Here is a 21,203-nt window from a genome sequence, read left to right on the forward strand (position 1 = left end):
ATGGGCTATAAGCCAAGATCCCTGCCACACTTGCCTGAGTGGAAGTTTTCCCTTCTGTGTACATATTGATGTATTGTAGAGTTAAATAACAGGAGGATGAACATTTTACTTTGCACAGTTAATCCTGTTTATGGTTGGGAAATAAACCATTATCTAATTTTAGGGCACAGATTAAGAGTATTATTTTAACTTACTTGTTGGTATTAAACAGTTATTGGTACTTTGATTATACACATTGATTTTCAGGTACTTCATTAGGTGGAAAGGCCAGATACCGACTGTCTCATACTTTTCATCTTGCCCAACTCTAAAACTCTGTAATGCAACATCAGAATATGTGATATTAGCGTCTTGAATAATCACAACTGTCATTAACTGTTCAGCTGTGTTTGCCTGGGTGATCCTTCACTACATTTCTGCTAGTTTGGGCTATTTATCAGCTGCAAAGAGCAACCAGTGGAACAAAAACATCATCGCTGGTATGATCAGGTCTGCAGCCACCGCTTGGTTTGAATGAAATCACCTTCAAAATGCACATCAATAGACAACACAATTGTTTTTACCACTGTTTTTCAAATAAAGCTTAATAATCTTTATTCCGTATGTTCCATGAGGGGTTATTTAGGGACACGCATCCTGTGGTACGAGCAGTACCACAGGATTGGGGAGTTCAGACATGCTGTCTAAGGATGTATGGAAGCTGTTTGTCTGGTTTTATTGTGTTTTTTGTCTCAAAGCCAGGAGGGAACATGCACATTCACCAGGGGCTACTGCTGTCACAGTAGAAAGGCACAGATTGGGGGGAGGGGGGATTATTATGTTATTGTATAATATGTATTTGCAATATTTTGGCTTACAGATATAACAGTAACTACATGTCTGCTTTTTAACTCTTTCTGCAACTTTGGTTTCTGCGTCTGTGCTTGTTCTCACAAGTTATACTCTCTCATCCAAGCTTTTTATAAAGAAGGAAAACAAATGTTAATGTGTGGATTAAACTATGAGGCGCTGATTCCTCCCGTCTCCTGTCTGTGAGACCTCACCTGTCGGCTGGTGGCAGACGATCCCGCTAAAGAGGAGTGTGATTGGTGGAATGTGTGTTTGATGCTAACCGGGTCTATTCACAGGGCTCTTATCAGCCTCAGAGTTGTAAGTACATTATTGTATAGGCAACGGCTATTTCACACAAGGCACAGTCTGTACATGAAACCTTGTACACTTGTCTGTTGGAAATTTATGCAAATTAGTACAGATTTCATAATTTTCTTATTCAAAGATTTACTTACAGACCTCTTGCTATCTTTCTAAAAAAAATCCTTTCAGTTGCTGAAGTTTCATGGTAACGGTTAAACTTTTTACGCTTGTATAGCGGTTTGTCTTTAAGCCATGTGTAACAAAAAGGAAAAACCGTTACAGCTTTCTCTAGAAACTCTCATGTTGACTCTCGTTTCCACAGCAGCAGCCTGCTGTTACTTTTGTTGTTTTTCAGGTTTGGTTTACCCACTAAACCAGTGAAAAAGTCACACGAGCAGGATTTTCCCACAGTTTTTGTCCCACATTTAAATGGAAATCGTAGAGGCCAAATGAAGAATCTGTCCTGCGATCCTGAAATATCTGTCACCCAGATAATAACCAGGCAGATGGTGAAAACATGCCCACCCTCTGGCCAACTTGACTGGCAAAGGTAATGATGAAATGTGTCTGGATGGGGTACAAACTTCACTGGTGAGGCTCTGAAACAAGCCAGAACACATCAAACAGTAGTTTAAGCACCACCCTGCTCACATCCTGCAAAGAGTCAGCGGAACAGTTTTTGTTTTTGATCGGAGACTTTAGAAATAATTAACTGAAACTGTGAAAAAACACCTGAAACTCACGAGCCTCACTAATACCTGGTGCACCTAAAGCCCTTCCACCTTGTGAAGTCAAGAAATCAATAATTCTAGTATGGCCGTCATGACTTTTACAGAAAAGTGAACACCCTCCATTTAAGTATTGTGAGCTCATTGTCATGTTCAAGAAACCATTTTAATACAATCTGTGTCATGGCACATTATCCCGCTGGAAGCAGCCATTAGAATATGAGTACACTGTGGTTATATAGGGATGGACTTGGTCACCAACAGTACTCAGGTAGGCGATGGCATTTAAGTGAGTGTGTCATAGTGCGTCATTAAAATATCCCCCAACACTTTTACACCACCAACAGCCTGAACTGTTGATGCAAGCCAGGCTGGAGCTTTAATGCCGTTCACACCACATTCTGATCTAACCAGGAATGCTGCGGCAGAAAACTCATCAGACCAGGCAGCATTTTTCCAATCCTCTCCAATTTCGGTGAGCCCATTTAAACTGTAGCCTCGGTTTTCTTTTTCTAGCTGACAGGTGTGAAACCTGGTGTAGTCCTCTGCTGCTGTAGTTCCTCTGCTTCAAGCTTTGACATGTTGAGAGGTGATCTTAAACCTTGGTTGTGAGGAATGGTCATTCAAGTTACTGTTGCCTTCTCATAATCTCAAAGCAGCTGCTCATGTCTGACCTCTTGCATCAACAAGTTTTTTTTCTCACAGATAACTGTCACTCACTGGGTATCTTCAGTTTTTTGGACCAGCGGTCCCCAACCCCCGGGCCTCGGACCGGTACCGGTCCGTGAGTCGTTTGGTACCGGGCCGCGAGAGTTGAGGCTCAGGTGTGAAATGTATGGTTTTCAGGGTTTTTATCGGTTTTCAGCGTTATTTTGTTATCGTTTTTATCGTTAACTCTGTTTTCCTGGGTCTTTTCACGTGTTATGAATAAATCTTCTTTTCTTAAAACTTCTTTTATTTTGTTGTATTTATCCGCGACACCTTAAAGGCCGGTCCGTAAAAATATTGTCGGGCATAAACCGGTCCGTGGAGCAAAAAAAGGTTGGGGACCGCTGTTTTGGACCATTCTCTGTAAACCGTAGAGATGGTTATGCAGAAAAATCCCAGTAGATCAGCACCCACTGAAATACACCAACAACCATGTAGGTCCTCAGTTTTAACTTCAGCAGGTCATCTTGACTATGCATGCATGCCTAAATCCATTGAGTTGGTGCCATTTGATTTACTGATTAGCTATTTTGATTAGCAAGCACTTGAACAGGTGTACCCAATGAAGTGGCCAATGATTGTAGGTGAAAACGACTGCTCAGCTCAGCAACAGGTTTGGGCCTCGGTGAAGGTGAGAGTTACATTAGGACGCTGTTTCCCTCACTGACAGAACGCACAATAACGATGCACACATACACGCATTCCAACCAAGTCCGGCTGAGCAGCCTTTGCTTGTCTTCACTAGTTTCTTTGTGTGGACTTTGTTCATTGTGACACCCAGCTGCTTCCCACTGGCACAAACGGATACTAAGGCTGCTCATGTGGTTTCGCTGTGTGTGTGTCTGTGTGTAAAGCTATCACAAGCCATCCAGGGCCGTGCTCTGATAGAATAAACACGATACAGCATTTTTGACATGCAGGGGCCCATACTCTGCAACCGCACATGGATGGAGTGTGATAAGCATCAGCGGAAGCAGACAGAGGGGAGGAGATAGTGAAGGGAACAGATGAAAAGAGAGAGGACAGAGAAAAAAGAAGGAACAGACGGCTGATGTACAAAAAGTGACAGGATGTAGTTTGAAATATTGTTTTCTGACCTGTAAGGTGCACATTAACTGAACGTGCATGATAGCCACACTGCAAATCCTGCAAGTGTGAGCTGACTTTGCTTCTTGTGCAAAGCTCACATTCACTCAATAACAAGAAGAACATTTGTCTTAGCAGAAAACTTTTTTATTCAGTCAGGAAGCCACATTCTGTCAATAAATCCTGGGAGCTGTCCAGTATTTCAGATACCATTTCAGGTACAGTGAACCTGAGTTTAGTGTACCTGACATGATCCTTATTTCATAAGAAAACTGCCTGCAAACCCTTGGTTTGAGTAGAAAGTGCCAACATCTTGGCACTTTCTACTCACGTCATGCTAGCTGCACCACTTTGTCTCACACTACTGTTAAATTGATGTTTAAAATGTTGGTTTAAAATAGTGATTTACAAAAGTTGCACTGTTTGCTTAGCACGGGTGGTCAGTTCATTTTAATATCCAGCACAAAAAATGCAATACCTGTTTTCAGCATTAAATACTGGTGCAATTAGCAGTAACCTGCATATCGCAGATGTTAGTAAATCCGTTTGTGTGCTCCTAGAAATATATTTGCAGCATGTTCCCATCTTTTACATGCAATCTTGTCACTTTCTAGCATGTGGCTACTGTTAACCCAAGGCATCATGCCTGTACCTAACACAGTAGTTTTGGTGCTGAAATGTATCCAAAAAATCCATTTAGGTTACATGCATGAGTTCATGTAGCCAATGAGCTGGAACAATCCGGAACAGCATTTCGGCACCTTCAGTTAATGAGTCATTAAATCTAACAGGCAGATTAAACAAAATAGTGCAGGATATTATCAAGCAGTCCTTTTTTAATAGGTTATATTGCAAAAAATGTAAAAAAGCAGCACAAACTTCAACAGGAATTGGGCGGCACTTATTCACTTTATCTAGTCTGTTTTTCAGGCTGCTTCAGGGATCATGAGGCCTATTCTCTCAGCTTGAGGCTCCACCACATAAATCTAACATCAGTCCTGTCAATGAGCCGTTTTTATAAGTTGGTGCTGTCTTGGTTTAGTATTGATTCAGTATTGAGATGCACATACGTACTCACCAGAATCCAACATGTCCGGTGTGCAGCTGAGGTGCTTTGCTTTGTTTACGTTATGATGGGGCTGCATTTTTGTCAGTAAAGTCAGGATGTGTGTGTCTGTGCGTGTGTCTGTGTGTGTGGTTAGTAACAGCTGCGAGGCTCCGGTAGGCTGTCAGGAGGAATGGCAAGCATCCACTCTGAGTATTCCTCGGGGCCAAACACTTTCACCTCAGGAAACCACACCAACACCACACACAGGCTCGCTGCCGTCTCACGGACACCTTTAAGTACTAAAGCAACCACTTTTCAGGAACAAGATTCCCCTGAGCTGTGACATTTTCTTAGATCAACAGTTTGCTCAACATTTAATGTGTGTAAACAAAAAGAACAGTTAGAGACTTTGCTCTGTGCACCTTCATGTCTCTTCTTTATTGTACGCTCTGTTTTTTTCCTGTCTTTACATCCTGTCTTGTTTTGTTTTATTGGTCTAAATTCTGGGTTACGGCTCTGTTTCCCATGCGACTAGACTTGGCTGGAGCTCAGGCATGATATAATAACCCTGGTGCGCCAGATGGGGTTATTACTTATACAAAATTATGCTTTAGATGCCTGAAATGTGGATTTTATGTAGTTTAAAACAGCCCTGCCTGCTGAGCTGCTTTTCATGTAAAATGTAAAATAGGCCACGAAGCACAATGACAGAGACTGAAATCTTGGCAGCTTGTTCCTATTGCCATTTTTTATATTTACAATATGGTATCATACTTATATTGTGCAACATCAGAAGTTGCCATGGAAACTATTCTAATGTCAGCAGAAGACAGATGTTAGCCCTGATCTGTCCTCAGTGGATACGCTCGACATTAGCTTAACAGCCAGTACAATGCAAAATCACTAAGTGCATCAGCATGACAGACTTGTTGGTTGAGGGCTTTTGGAACGCCTAAAGTGTCGTGGTCGTATCACAACGGGGCGTGTTGTGTTTGACCTTTCGATCTTTAATTCCTGTACAAAAGCTGGTTCGACTGGGAAAACCCTCTGAGACAAATTAGTGATTTGTGACCACTGTCTTGATTTAATTGGACACAATGATTCATCCACTCAGTTGGAGCACAGTTCGCCCAAACAATACAACCCATTCTTAACCACCTCACTCTAATTCTGGCTGTCAGGAGGTGTTTGTCTGCTCACCGCTGCTCTCCAAACTCCACTAGACTTCCTGCTTTTTCCTCTGACCCCAGACTAACCTTAAGAATAAAGTGGTCGCTCCTTTCCTGTCAGTGGTCACATTGAGCCAGCAGGGAGGTGGCGCAGAAACACTCGCGCTGTAGATGAGCACAGATCTGTTTTTCACACTATTTCAACAATGTAAGACGGTGAGGCATGATGCCTTGCCTGCATCTGTCTCCCACAATCTCACCGTTACAGCACTAATACAAGAGGAGGGCATTGCATAATGCAAAAGTTTTTAAAGGAGTAAAAGTTACTCTTGTGTTTTCAGTTGTTTGTCAATGTGCTGAGGTGTAATGCTCCTTCTTTTCTAGGATTCTAACATTTTCTCCAGTTGAATTTAAGCATTTCTTTCTTCCGCTTCAAGTGTTTGTGTAAATCTTTGTGCTTTGTGTGTTTCACAAGATTTTTATGTGTTTTCTGAGTTTCTACTACAAATGGCCAACAGTGATCCAGATGTGGCATCAACCATTTTCCCTGTACTGACTGATTAACAAATAAGTTCATGTTTTATTCTCCTCTCCTCCTCTCAACTGACTTTCATTTATTCCTCTTTTCTTCTCCTCATCTCACCATTTCACCTCTTCTGCCACCCTTCATTTGTCTTCCAACCCTCCCAGTGTGTGGTAAATCTCATCAGTGAGCTCCAGGAGCAGATGTGCAGGTTTCAGGAGGAGATCAGCACTCGCATTCAGGAGAAACGGGCCCTGGAGGAGAAGGAGGCCCAGCAGGGGGAGCCAAGAGACGGCCAAGCCCAGGGCTACAGCCCTCAAGTTGGGTTGGTCGGCTTGGACCTGAGCCTGTCTGGCTCTGATGCCCGGCAGCACAATGGAGGAAAGACTGTTCACGTAGGGAGACTTGATGGATGAACTCATCTTACCCTCCTTCCCCATCATTTCTTCTCTTCTCTTCTTCCCTTTTAACCAGTCCACACACCACCCGGTATTTGGAATATTCCACAGAATCAAGCTAACAACCTCTCTTGTAGTGTCTGTATGTGTACTGCAGGATGTTGGGGTCACACTCTGCTCTGGTTCTTGCAGTGATTGAGGCTTTCGATTGGGTTTTCTAAATGCTTCCATACATTTGAGGAGTTATTTACCTAAAAAGTCTTCCAGCAGTATGACGTAGAGTGAACTCCTCAAGTATTTGAAACATTTGGAATGTATTTCAGCACCGATCAGGATGTTGTCTCTATAAATCCTTTCAAGCTTGCCTTTAGGACCAGAATTGTGTTTTGTATTAGATTCGATGTGGTTTCCTTGCATGACAGTGATTCCTCCACTAACAAAGTTTACATCTGTCAGCTTCCTAATACACTGACCAGGTGGATGGGTCATGTTACGGTCCCTATAACCCTGCTGTCCAAAATTTCCCCCAGATGCTGGCAGTGCGCAGCTGGCAGATGTGCGACCCGGAAGGCTTTCAGTAGTGTTCTGGGTTTCCTGGTTGTTAACTGCACGTTGTGGTGTCTGTTTCAGGAGGATCTTGTTCCCTTTATTAACCACTGTCTGGCCCCGGGGACCTTTATAACTGCACTGAATGTGAACCTGGTGTTTGAATACCCTCCCATTTATATGCTGGCATGCGTGCCCACTCATGTAGATGAACCTCGTGCCGATTGTGACATGTAGATGAAATGTATAACTTTTTTTGAGAATTGCTTGAAACATCAGAAAAGTTTCGTAATTGTGCACATGTATGTAAAGTGGTCTGGCTAACTGAAGAATGCTATGGTTTGGCTTTTCTGCAGGATTTGCAACAAGAAGTTAAGCAGCTGAAGAGCAAAGTGGATGAGTTGGAGGGAGAGAAGAGCCAGTATGAGAGGAAATTAAGAGCCACCAAGGTACTCGCTAAAGCACACAGAGCAGTGTAAAATGCATTTTACATGCACTTAAAATCTGTTTGTAGAAGCTGGGATGCTGTGTAACATATACAAAAAGCATATCAAATGTTGAAACTGAGAAATCTTATTATATTTTTGAATATGAAGACTTAAAAATGTGTTTCACTACTGCTGGAAAACATGTAAATTGTGGTTTGGCATTGTCTTCTGTGCGAAAGAAGTTCTTTCAATGTTACTCCAAAATCTGTAAACATCATTTAGTATTAGTGGTGTCTTCACAGATGTCCATTTCACTTGTCGTAGGGCCCCAAAATTGCAGCGTTTCATTGGTTTTTAGCCTTGGTACTTGGTCTAGAGGTGTCTCCAGAATCTCTGGATCTTTAAATGTTATGATGCAATGCCCCAATACTTTGAACTTCTCTAATCTTTTGTTATTTTATGAAGCTTTTACCCTTAAATTGTTGAACTCTTTGCCCACATAGTTTTTCACGGAGCAGTTAGTCCCTTCCGAGTTTTTCTTCTGAACAGCTCGGCCTCTTTAAGATGTTTTTTTTTAATATCCAACAACATCACTAATTGAGCTCATTAGTCTCTGAGATTTTCCATCTGGTATTTTCTTGGCGTTTCTTAAATTTAAGTTAAATTGCATTATTGATGTGAAATTGTAAGGAGCGCATATATAGTTTTGAGATTTGTTGTGTTTTTCCACTATTTTTAATAAAATGCAGCTCTTGCTTTTTTTTCGAGAGTTATTTTGTGTAGAATACAATAGAATAAATAAAAAATGAATAAAAAAATGGGACTTAATGAGCTCTGAAGTTTTCATTAGGGTGGGTTTCCTTTGGACAAAGCCAGGCGGCTTGTTCCCCTTTTCTTCCAGACTTACATTAAACGAATCCAAACATTGCTCTAAACTAATCTGACTAACTTCATATCATAGATGTGAGTGTGGTGTATACTTCTCATCAAACTCACTGGAAGAAGACTTTTCAAAATGTGGAAACTGGCCTGTGAAGTCACTCCAGCAAACCTGTGTAAAGGACGGACTTCCTAATCTGATAATTGCACATATGAAAAAGGAAATAGAGCAGATGTAGACAAGAATGGATGCTGGATACTGTAACAGAAGATAAAATTAACAGCTGGTGTTACTGTGATGTTATACGTAAACGTTCGATAATTTGATCAGACTGTCACCAGGTGAATTTCTTTAACCTTCATTCATCAGGATGAAATAATCAGAGCTTCACTCATTTGTGTTTCTCAGCAGCAGAGACGTGCAGCTTCATTTCCTTTGTTATGACAGAGTCTCTCTCTAACATATTGTTGGATATTGTCTGAAGGAGGTCAAACTGCCATTGGTTTCTCTGTGCTTACAGTGCTTCCTTCCTCCTCTCTCCCTCCTTCACTATCCGCCTCCTCTCCTCTTCTCTACTAACCCCTCTCTGCGGCTTGCTCTCTTCACTTTTTTCCGCTCCTCCTTTCTCTTCACATCCCTAAATCTCTCCCCGTCATTACTCTCTTCCTGTCCTCTCTCCCTCTCTAGCTCTCTATCTCTTACTCTCTCCATGTGTGTTACCAGTCGCTCATGACCCAGCTGTCCAGCCTCAAGCTGACTGTCGAGCACACACAGCTGGAGAAGCAGCATTGGGAGGAGCGCTGGCGCAGCGCACAGGTGCCTCCTCTTCCTCCTCTCCTGCTCTTGCCGCTTGTCATCTCCCCGTGTTGATTTCTTTCCTATGATTAGTGTTATGTTTGGCCTCTTCTTTTCTACTTTTCTCGTCTTGCTCCTCCCCTTCTCGTGTTTTTTTCTCATTTCTTTTCTTTCCTTAGTTTCCTTAGTTGCATTTGTTTTTGTTGGTCTTGCGATAGCTGTGAAGCTCTGTCCTGTCCCTTTGAGCAGGAAGGGACCGGACAGAGAAACCTACACAATAAATAAATAAATCAAAACCTACACTGGTTTTGATAAGGACAAGGTTTGTATTTTTTAAAAGCAGAAACCAGTAGATTCCATCCTTTTACTTGTGGCTTTTTCTTTCCCGTCGTTGTGATTTTTAGTGTGCGTTTGCATGGATTTTGTGAATTTATTTGATTCTATCAGTTTTGTGTGTTTGTGCGACCCTACTGTGTTCATATTGTGCACTAAGGATATAACACGGTAATGATGGCTTCCACATAGTCTCACTTCAGCAGATTTCCTGGCTGGTGCCTTTCATTTTATTTTATATGCTCTGTAATATTTGGAGCCTTCGAGACAAACACAGATCTGATGGTAGTAACAAAACCCTGCACATCTCTGAGTTATTCTCTGGCTTCCCCTGCTTCTTACCCTATTGTAGGTTTTTGCTTCTGGGTTTTATTGCAGAGCAGCTGCAGGCATTGTTAAGTTTGCACTTATAGCATGCCACCATACAGTCTGTGCACACACCTGTTGTCTTCAGCTGTTGCCTCCACTGTATTTGTTAGCATAATGTGTGATTACTTTTTTTTACTATTCTTTTCATCTTAACTCAGATTAGGTTGTCATAACATGTCAAGGCCTCAGAGCAGACACAAGCAAATAGCTTAAATAACAGGGTCCACTTTATGATTTTTTGGAGATAAATGTTTTCCTGTTTAATTCTTATTTTGGCACTTTAGTCATTTAATCTGATGTCTGAGAATAGGAAAGTTGTAATGGATAAAGAAAACGTGGATTGCATGTGACTGAAGGCATACTGAAGTACAGCAGTTTTTATTATATTAGAGGGTCAATACTGAAAAATAAGACAGAGGCTTAACGCTTGCATATGTATAAAATATCAGTATTATTGTTTCTTTTAAAAAATGATACTGCAGAAGATGTTTCTTCCTTTGATGCTAACATTCCCTTTTGCTGTTGTATTTGAATTTTCCCTACACGGAAGCATCGGTACCCTAATTTGTCCGTTTGTGTTGGCTTCAATTAAAGTGATGAGAGGTCTGACTGAGCTCTTAGCTCTTAGTCACTAGGCTGTAGACTGTATATAAAAGATGGACGTGATTGATAATCTTGAAATGGTTATTCTTGAAAGTTGTCACTACTGGCCGGAGAACAAAAGTTCACCTGGACAAATGCACATAAAACAAACGCACATATGTGGGGGTGTTCTGTGTTGTGTGGGGCTTTAAATATGTCCTCTGCCCCAAATCTACAAAAACAATGTAGTTTTTACACCATCTGTATATAAAAGATGGACATTATGAAAGTGATGCCACTTATTGTTTCCTGGACCTCAAATTTTGTTTGTTTGACCATTGCCATGTTGTTTTTGGAGCCAAAAAGAACTATATTAGCATGAGAAGGTGGCATGCTATGCTATCAGATAATGCTAGTAAGCTAAAGTTACGTAAACTGTATGAATGCAGTGCACAGAAACACACATATTTGCTTAGTGATAGATCAAATAAATATCAGAATGTCATTCAACAAAACTGAACCAATTATTCAGAGGAAACAATCTGTCAAAACCTTTTTGTACTATGCTATAAATTTGTTAAGAAGTCTTCCCACAGCCAAGTGCAGTTTATGGCACATCGTCCTGGCCTCATTTTCAGCTGTTTGGGCACAATGCAGTAGGGATGGGTATTGATAAGATTTTCATGATTCCGATTCAATTTTCGATTCTGTTTAACGATTTGATTCTTTATAGATTCTCTTATCGATTCTTTAAAAAAAAAAAAGGAGTACACAGAGGTCGATTAGCTTAGAACTTTGTTTTATATCTTCTCTTTGAACAAGATAGAAATTTAGGAGTAACATGGCCTTACAAACCCAACAGTGAGATCTTACGAGATCCAGCCTACGGCTCTTCAATGGGGTCACAGAGTCCCCAGGAAAAAAAAATTGTAAATACAAAATAATAAAATAAATATTCTTCTGTAACAATAACAAAGTATAACATAAATTATTCTGTAGCAATTACACAAGAATATCCAGTAATGTCCCTGCCTACAATTAAACACATTCACTTACCAAAAATCGGGGCATCTGCTGTGGCAAATGGGTGCAAGCCTTTGACCACAAACTCAGACACTGCTCGGTGACATTCGTCTATCCCGGCCTGAAAGGAGACGCTACCGGACACACACACCGCTGCAGCGACAACTGCCAGCATCTGAGCCAGACTCTGTCTGTCTCTCTCATCATGATCACCTAAATGCACAGTAATGGCAGGTTTGTAATAAGGCAGATCGCGCTAACATAATATGCACTGTTAGTTGATTATTTACCTGCCGCATTAACGGGAGAGGACGTGCAAACGTTACCGCTGCTGCTGGGTTGAGATTCACGAGTCGAGCGGGATTAAAAACATGACATTCATTTAAGGTTATCGTGTGTTTTGTGAGCAAATGCTTTTGCATATTCGTAGTGTTTCCTCCCTTAAATGAAATATCTACTTTGCAAGTATTGCAAGTTGCCCTGTTGTCATCTGTTCTCGTAAAGTATAACCAAACTTTTGAGCGTTTGAGCCGCCGTGTTTCCTGCCAGGTAAATGATGCTCCGGAACATGGTGACGTCATTCGGGGCGACTGGAATCGATAAGGGAATCGTTTGCAAAAATGGCAAACAATTCCAAGGAATTGAAACAGTGGGAACCGGTTCTCAACAAGAACCGGTTTTCGATACCCATCCCTACAATGCAGTAATGTCAGTCATGTTACAGTTAACAGCTGAGGGTGGAGACTGTAGTACGTGTCAGAAATTGTGTTTTTTTGCCAGAAATACTTCCATTGGATAGATGCTTGAGTGGTGATGCAGGTTCCTTAGATCGTGTGGAGAAAGCTGTGGTAGAGTTTGTTTTAACAAAGTATTGTAAAAAAGTGAAATAGTGGGGTTGATTTAAAGCAGAAAACCAAAATAACTTGTGGCTACATGTGGCTTTCAGTGCTTGTTTTATATTTCCATTGTGTAGTTTTTATTTGAAAGAAGGTGCTCAGTGCCAAATAATAATAATAATAATGATGATAATATAGAATAATCTCAGAATTCACAACTCATTTTATGTGTTACTCTGATGGCTCATCAGTTGGCTGGTTGGTTTTTAGAAATGATTCCTTTTTAAGAAAAATGATTTGCTTAGTTGCTTCACACTTACAGCTCACAGACATCCACTGACCTGGAAGATCGACCCAGTTCACAGACATCTACTCTGACTTCCTCCACAGGCAGAAATCTCAGAGCTGCAGCAGCTCCTGGCCTCCAGAGATGCTGAGATCGTGTGCCTACAGACCCAGCTGCTGGCCAGAGGCGGCAGCGCCAATGACAACGCAGAGAGAGGTACACTCAGCTGACAGTCTGACCAATCAAATCTGTCAGTGCAGATATGTGTGAGAGGCAGCGATGTGCACGTCTGTCAACTCTGATTACTGTAACATCTAATCAACAGTTCCTCTCTTCTCTGTTCTCCACTTGGCTTGTGTTTTTTCCACTCTTTGCTGCCCTCTGCTGTAGAGGAGGTGTATATCAAGCATCTGATTAACAAATGTAAGGCATTTATGTTGCTAATGGGGCTAATTTCTAAGCAACCTCCTGGACAGCTGGATTTTTCTGTTTTGGTCATTTATGACTCAAATGTGAAACTTAAAACCAAACAGGGAAACACTTTAAATGTCGAGGCTAAGTAGTCTCTTCATCGGGAATGTGGACCACAGCTAAGCTTCAGTGTGTGTCTGTGATGTGAGCCTGTACATCCTTTCAAATCAAAAAGACTCAGAAGAGTGTCAGGCTATGCAGCGTCCACTGTCCTGTGCAAACTTCTTATACCACATCGAATCATCTTTATTTAACAGGAGTTCACCCAAAGTGCCTTCCGGTTTGGGAAGAACACATAGAATATAAAGTACAGTATAAAAGTACCACACAAACACGCTGATAAATGCACACAGTGAGGCATGTAAAAAAATAGATTCAAATCTGAGTAAATAGAACATAACAAGCACATTGAGAGGACTATAATATAAACATGTCATCTAAAGAAAATCTCAGAAGAGAGTGGGACAAGTAGTAGATAAAACTATGCAACTAGTTTATTGATTCCTGCAGGAGGAGTCACCAGAGAGCGTTGCAGTATCCTGACATTTTGTGCTTTGTTTTTCCTCCTGGCATTGTCATATTGCAGTTCATTGCTTTCTTGTTGCCTTATAAATGCTGCTCTAAAGCCACCGATGACATGCATATCATTTCAAAGCTGAGTCGTTTGAATAAACAAAAAAAATCCCATTTAGATAAGTTTCTGCATTTGAAAGGATGTTAAATGAAATCTGGTGCCGGCTCGTGTTTGTGTGGCTGATACTGATGCAAGCCTCATTAGTTCTTCTCTCGGTAATGGTGCTGTTGACAATGCTCAGTTTCCACGTGTGTCCCAGGTGATGCTGCATGGGCAGTTGTGCTGTCAGCATGTATTTGTTTTGCTTGATTAGTCCTATTTGCACGGCTCTCGTGTCTGTCACCAGCACCGCTTCGTGCACCCATCAGCTGCCCTGATCTAACTAGCTAGCGTGAGGGTACAATAGGATCCTTTTTAACTTCTTTGTCTTCTTTGTTAGACCAGGAATACCAGAGGTTAAAGGTGGGGATGGAGTCTTTGTTGGCTTCAAATGACGAGAAGGTAATGAAATAATTTTTGCCACTGCTACAATATATATCATTTACAACAAGATTAAATAAAAAGAGAATGACCATTTCTGCCTTGGTGATAACAGGATCGGCGTATAGAGGAGCTTACCATTCTGCTCAGCCAATACAGAAAGATGAGGGAGGTCATGGCACTCACGCAGGGTGAGCTTCCTTTTTCTGTATTGTGAGTTTCTGCTTGGAAACCTGTCTTTTCTCTCTAACGTCACTATGCCGCCAATTGTTTTGGTTTCTATCTACCAGGAAGCAGTGAAGAGGAGCTGAGCGGCAGTTTAAAGCTCAAAGCCATCACTCACAAAGCACACTCTGACATCCTCAGATCAGAGGTAGGATTCACAAGAAATTTTAAATAAAAGTCAAAGAATTATTGGGTTAATAATCTCACTTCCACAAATGCTTTGAAAAAATTTTTTTTCCTTCATAGCTATCATCAAGAGGATCGTCACCGCTTATGTTGTCCTCATCGCCGTATCAGAGGGATTTGGATTTCAGGTATGAACGTGCAGTGCACGTACTGTACGCGATGAATGAACGCCAGACTCTGAGTTAACTCTGTGCGGTGTCTGTTGCAGTTTCCAGAACTCTGTGGAGACATCGCTGGTGTCCGCTGCTGACCCAAGTTTGTTTAATGGGTCTTGGTAAGCCCTGCTACAGTACAAGCACATTCAAAGTGTACGTCTGCTTAACCAGATGTCAGTGATACAATATTTTTTCTGCAGGCATCGACGCCGGTTGATGTCCAGCAGTCTTGAAGAGTTGCAGAGTGGATCTTTACAAAAGGTCTGTTAGTGTTTGCCTCCACGATTCGCTTGTTTAATATAAACATACTAATCTCTATCTAATCCAGCCTATCACATCTGCTTACTAAAAAGTACTTTAAATCAGTCCTTTCTAGCTAATCTTTAACGTCCTGTTAATCTGACTGTGTGATTGCTAACCTTCTAATTCTGGGTTTGTGTGTGTGTGTTCTCTGGTCTCTCCCGTCTCTCTGTTGGCTGTAGGCTGTAGAGATCCAGCCACTTGAAAGTGAATCAGATGTAGGGGCCGAGGTACTGATCTGCAACATGATGTCACACATTTAGCTACACAAATCCCATGTATTCATTATACATCTTTAGATTGCAGGATTAGTATATATTTTTTGTAAAGAAGATGAAATAAATCAAAATATAAACAAGACTTGGGCTGTGGCCAAATAGTCAAAAAAAAAGACTCCTAATCAGTTTTTCCATGACCTGTATGGAAAACACCATGAAGTCAGGGGAAGATGTAATTTCATAAGGAAAAGAGAATCCGACTGCTCATTAAAATGTTGGCGTGGCACAAAAAGAGCTTCAAACACATATTGGATACTTTGCCTTGTCTGTTTTTACCTTGTTGTTTTATGCAGGCTGTATAAAAATGAACAACACGGTGAATCTTACTGAGGTAACCCTTTAATGTAGTCGCCACCACCTGCTCATATCACATTGGCTATCTTACTTGGCGAAACTACAGGTTCATACGTTCTGTGGTCTCTCGTCTCTACTACATCACTAATCTTCTCCTGTGTAGACTCCCCGCAGGAAATCTCACCCTGCTGTCCACTCGTATTTTCTCTTTCGACTAAAGAGATGATCCTTTGTAGTCGTTGCCTTGATTAAAGCAAGAATTTTAACAGAGTGGTTCATAGTCCAGCTTTGGGCTAAAACATATCCACATATTTGCATGTTATGTAATAAGAAAGCAGGATTTATTTATGTGATAATCTGCACCAAACGTCAGTTACTTTGATCGTTTATTGTTGTGAATGGTCTGACGTGCGATGCTTTGAATTGTCAAGATGATCACCTTTCCTTTCAGAAAGGGTGGATTAGGGTTTCCTCTGTTAAATGAGGCAATAAATGAAGAACTGAAGCACCTTTTCTTCAGTATTAAGAGAATTCAGACAGTTCTTATTACAGCGGCCACAGGGATATATTAGGGCCACTTTCCTTCTCTCCTTCCTTAACTAATCTTCATGACCAACTCCCCCCCCCCAATGATAAGAAACTGTATCTAAAGATATATTCACATATATCCCTCTAAAATTTGGATCATGACCACATTCTTGCTTTTGCTGTTTTTTTTAATGCCAAACATAATTTTCACCTATCACGTCATTCACCTGATGATTTTTGACTTCTTTTTGGCCACCAGCTTACATTTTTCAAGCAGAAAATCTATTTATTTATGAAAGGGTAAAATATTTGTTGGCTATAAAATGTGATTGTGACTGTTTTTGTCCAGGTAATGGGCAACTTTCCTCTAAGAGTTCCTAAATTTTCTGTTATTTTGTAGTTATTATAAGTAAACAAATAGTCTAAAACGTCTAGAATGATGCGCTCCTTTTTCTATCCTATTCAGTGATTTCTAACAGGTTCGCATTATTTGGTTTGTGCCAGCAAGTCATCCATCCTCATTATACGTGTTTCACAAATAACAGGAAACACTTTAATACTAAGTTTTAACTTTAAAAAAAGTAACTTTAATAAATAAAGGTTAAGTAGAGATTGGACCCCAGCTCTCTAGCAGGAGGGTGAAATGATCTTTTAATAAGCAGTAAAGAACGTTCTACTGTGGAACCAATCAGGTGCAGGGGAAGGAGGCAGCAGCAGGACAGGCAAGTGGAGGAGCCAATCAAGGGCAAGGGGACATACTAATTAGTATCAAGCCATATGAATTAAGACTTGAACATACTAATTATCATACATTGAAAGTACACAGAGTGTTCGTCATACAGAAAGAGGCAGAGTACTGAGAGATGTAACAGAAAAGCAAAAAGTAATGGAGTAGTTTCTGTGTGAGTAGTTATATGGCTGCATAAAAAGATCCACACAAGGCAAAGCATCTCTTAAATATACCCGATGCACTTACATCAACAAGTAATGACTGATGACCTAGTGATATGTTCGAGGGATATAATAGACAAAAACAAGCTCACAGCGTTGTCGTCTTTTCTGTGAGGCCACTTATAAACTGCTAGAATGTGTAGTAATGTTGTGCTTTATAGCAAACAGTGATGTAACTGTCCTGGTGCCCTCTGACCTCTTGTTCTCAGCATGACAAGTTCACAGTGCATTATAGTCAATATATAATCGTATAATCATACTGCGTCTACACTAACAAACACACACACAAACGCGCACACACACACACACACACAAAAGGGCCAAGACCCACCTGAAGTGGCTGTCGCTAGTACTTGACATCACAGCTGCCTCCCAGCTGTTTCTTTCTGCTGGCCTTTCTCCAGTTATTCTCTCAGACCCCGATGACTTTAATGTGCGGTTATATTCCAGCATCATCAGACATTCACTGTCTAAAGGACAGACGGTTATGCAACAGAGGAAAAACACAAATCACCTCACGGCCCCGCTGTGATCTTATGAAAGCCATCGGGTAAAGCCACTAACTTTCAGTGTAGTTAAAGAAGAATGTAAAAAAAGAGAATCGGAGCCACATAGCAACACTACAGAGATTAAGGTGTCCACTTTGTTAGAGTCAGAGGTGTCTGAAAATCATTTTAGATTCAAAGCTGCAGTGAATTTATTGAATTGTATACATTTTAAGATTATATCTGGAATGTGATGCCAGACTTGGCTGAAAGAGTAACACACTGTTTGCTTTTTATATTGTACAGAATCCCCACATGGAGCTGAACAAGTACCAAACTCTGCCGGGGAAACTGAGTAAAAAGAACGAGCCGCGGGCCGAGCTGAACGGCGACGGAGACGGAGAGTATTTATCTCCCGTCCAGCTCTCGCCTGTCCACAGCCACAGCCAGGACTACAGTCTGAGTTAGTGTTGTATCTGTTAAGCACCATGTTTTAATCTGTGAAATCTCAAATGCAGGTCTCTCGCTCTTTGTAATTTAAACCTAAAAAATCTGCATGACCTTGCACTCAAGGGAAAAATTTAAATGTTTGTATATTTTGGGGAATACATTTATTCGGCTGAGCTAATCAAGCAGCCTTCTGGCTGTAGCTTCATAGTGACCGTACACATCTTATTTAGCTTTGCAAGAAAGCCAACATGCATATTTCCCCTCTTGTGTAACTTTTCCTTGGAATATAAAGCAAGTGATTTTAGTGAACAGATCATTTGGCACTGCAAAGCAAAACAAAACAAAAATATTTTTTGTCTTTGTCAACTAACTCTTCGCCCACTGCTTCCTTTCTGTGCCTTTTCTTTCTCCTCCTCCTCATGCCTGCTCTGCTGTCGGATTGCTCTTGTCTCCTGTTTGTGCTCTGACTGCAGTTCGCTGCAGGAGTGCCAGTGCTCCGGTTTTAGGTACTGTATGCCCTCACAGAAACGCAAATGTCAAAACTGAAAATACACTTTCAGAAGAACTGAAACGCAGTGTTTCTGTGACTGTGAAGTCACTGAGAGAAAGCCTCTTTGAGCAAACAAAAGCATCATCTATCTTGTAAGCAAAACAAGATTTTCTGAGAGGTGAGCGGAGTCAGGGTGAGCAGCCGTTTTCGCTGAGGATGAAGCAGCTTTAAAGCCCAGGATTATTAGGACTCCCTCACGACTCAGAGAGCTGTCGAAGATAATGCCCGCCTCTCTCGCATCAGCATTTGCTGAATTAAACATACGCTTTAAAGCTAATAGGCATAAAAGCACACGGCCACCCGTATATCTGCGTACACAGAGTCAGAGCTTAAGAAGGCAGGAGGGTAATCAGAGGACTGCGAGAGGGCGAGGAGTGCAAGCTTAAGTATGTATGAAGTTCAACTAGCTAAAACACCCCAAAGTAAACAAAGAAGGATGCAATCTGACATCCGCTCCCACTCGCTCTCGTGGCCTCACTGGGGTTGCACTCGCTCACAGTCCACAGTTGATGCTCCCTGTTGAAGGAGCAAGTGTTCAAAATCAAAAGGTAGCTGCTTCAAATAGGTTTCACAATCTGAAGACTGTTGTGGGGAGAACATTCATTTTGATCCTTCACAACAAGGCTGCACTAACCAGTCTGTGGTACTGTGTTGGCTGTGTCCATCCTTTCTATACAGTCTATGAGAGCACTATTTAAAATACATTACTGTTCTTATTCAAGGACTTTTAAGAAACCCTGTATATTTTGCACTTATCTTAGAAAATCGTTTTCTGGTTCTAAATATTTGGGCAGATATTCTTGATCCTACCACTGAGTGGCAGATAGGATGGATAGATGTAGCATGGACTAGCATGCATATTCAGAGGTCAGCGCATATTAACTGAGACAGATATTTAGAGTAATGGGCTTGAAGCAGTAATTTAGAGTACTTCTAAAGACTTAACCGTCAACAGCTCTGCTTTACAATCAAACATGTATTCAGCATTTATTTCGGAGATAAAGACGCTTTGACTAATAATGCCTTCTGCTTTTTTTCTGCTTGCATCCTTCTCACTTAACTAACCTCTTCTGCATCAGGATCTCCTGGAAAACATGACCTCTATGATGTTGGTGGGTATATCATTTCACCCCTAAGTGTAGGAGTCTTACAAACCTGTTGAGAAGAATTTGCCAGCTTGTCTGTTTCTGGGGCTAAATAGGTTATCTGCATCATTTTATGTAGCACTGTCAAATATTGGACAGTTTAACAGCCACATTTGAATTCTGACACAGTAAGCACTCCAACATAGGAGAAAGACACACAAACTGTAGTTTTGAGTCTTTTTCTAACAATTATGTCTTTGTTCCACTTAGTAGCTGTTTTCCTTTGGTGTCTTTTTTCCAGCTGCTCTGTGCATCTTCCTGTTTCTTTGTGTTGTTGGTTGTACCAAGTCACTTGGTATATTTTTTTATGTTTTTTGCAGACGTTTCAGATTTGTTTCTAGCCTTGTCTAAGGCCTTTCTTGCAGCAATTTAGCATCTCTGTGGTCACTGTGGGATGCAAATCTTTGGAGCTTTGTTTCTTTTGTTATTTTGTTTTGTCTTTTGCATATCTTTATGGTTATTTGTGTTCTCTAAGGTAGTCCTGTCTCTCTCTCAGACACAAATTCGTGTCTCTTTTGTAGTGAAATTCTGTTTTTGTGTATAGAGCCTTCTTTTTGCAATTGTTCTCTTGTGTCTTTGTGGTCACTTGGTTACTTTTGTGTTGTCTTTGGATGTGTAGTGTTTGTGCTGTGTTTTGGGATTTCTTTAGAGTAATCCTAAATCTCTTTTTGAGTTGTCCTTTGACTATTTGTAGTAGGTTTTAGTATTGAATATTTGCTTAAACACAAAGCCTATGACCTAGAAGTAGCCAGGAAAGTAATTCCAGAACAGTGACTATAGGTATGAGTAGGAGCTTTAATATTGTGATCAGAAATAGAGGACCTTACTGGGAATTTCAAACTGTTGGTTTGGTGCACATAAAAGGTGTAGTGCTGTACAAAAAGTGGTTTATTATTGCATGTATGAAAAATCTCAATGTGAGACGGTCAATTTTCCAAACAGAACAATCTCCCGTACGTGTGATTTAATTTGTAGCAGCAGATGTTCATGTTGTTCTTGTCCATAGCAGGAAACACAGATACTCTGGATCCCAGAGCTCCCCTCAGGTTCCTGCAGTGATTCCCCTCCTCATTGTTTTTTTCCCTGTGGCAGAGCATTCAGAGAAGCTGGAGGAGTGCTTTCCATCAGACCAGTCCCCGCTGTCCTCTGGAGTGGACTCTGGACAGCAGTCTCCTGTCTCACCAGAGAACAGGAAGGGTCACAGAGGAATTAGGAAACTCTGGGGGAAGTATGTTTTAAGGATATACAGAGCACACACT

At 41.1% G+C, this 21,203-nt stretch overlaps 1 protein-coding gene across 1 annotated transcript in view; it reads left to right on the forward strand.

Annotated features, from left to right (window-relative positions):
* ppfibp2b (PPFIA binding protein 2b) overlaps positions 1-21,203 on the forward strand; it is a 101,584-nt gene that overhangs the window by 66,123 nt on the left and 14,258 nt on the right. The window contains exons 7-17 of the mRNA XM_085360135.1: positions 6,564-6,791; positions 7,697-7,789; positions 12,977-13,088; positions 14,357-14,418; positions 14,513-14,588; positions 14,688-14,770; positions 14,869-14,936; positions 15,017-15,082; positions 15,164-15,224; positions 18,106-18,262; positions 21,037-21,172. Coding sequence (XP_085216261.1) covers positions 6,564-6,791; positions 7,697-7,789; positions 12,977-13,088; positions 14,357-14,418; positions 14,513-14,588; positions 14,688-14,770; positions 14,869-14,936; positions 15,017-15,082; positions 15,164-15,224; positions 18,106-18,262; positions 21,037-21,172 — 1,142 coding nt within the window. The remainder of the gene's footprint in view (positions 1-6,563; positions 6,792-7,696; positions 7,790-12,976; positions 13,089-14,356; positions 14,419-14,512; positions 14,589-14,687; positions 14,771-14,868; positions 14,937-15,016; positions 15,083-15,163; positions 15,225-18,105; positions 18,263-21,036; positions 21,173-21,203) is intronic.

Source organism: Diplotaxodon limnothrissa, linkage group LG7, assembly GCF_057381915.1.
Source record: "Diplotaxodon limnothrissa isolate DT_005_m linkage group LG7, D_limnothrissa_male_GT1.1, whole genome shotgun sequence".
In the NCBI taxonomy this organism is placed as follows: domain Eukaryota; kingdom Metazoa; phylum Chordata; class Actinopteri; order Cichliformes; family Cichlidae; genus Diplotaxodon; species Diplotaxodon limnothrissa.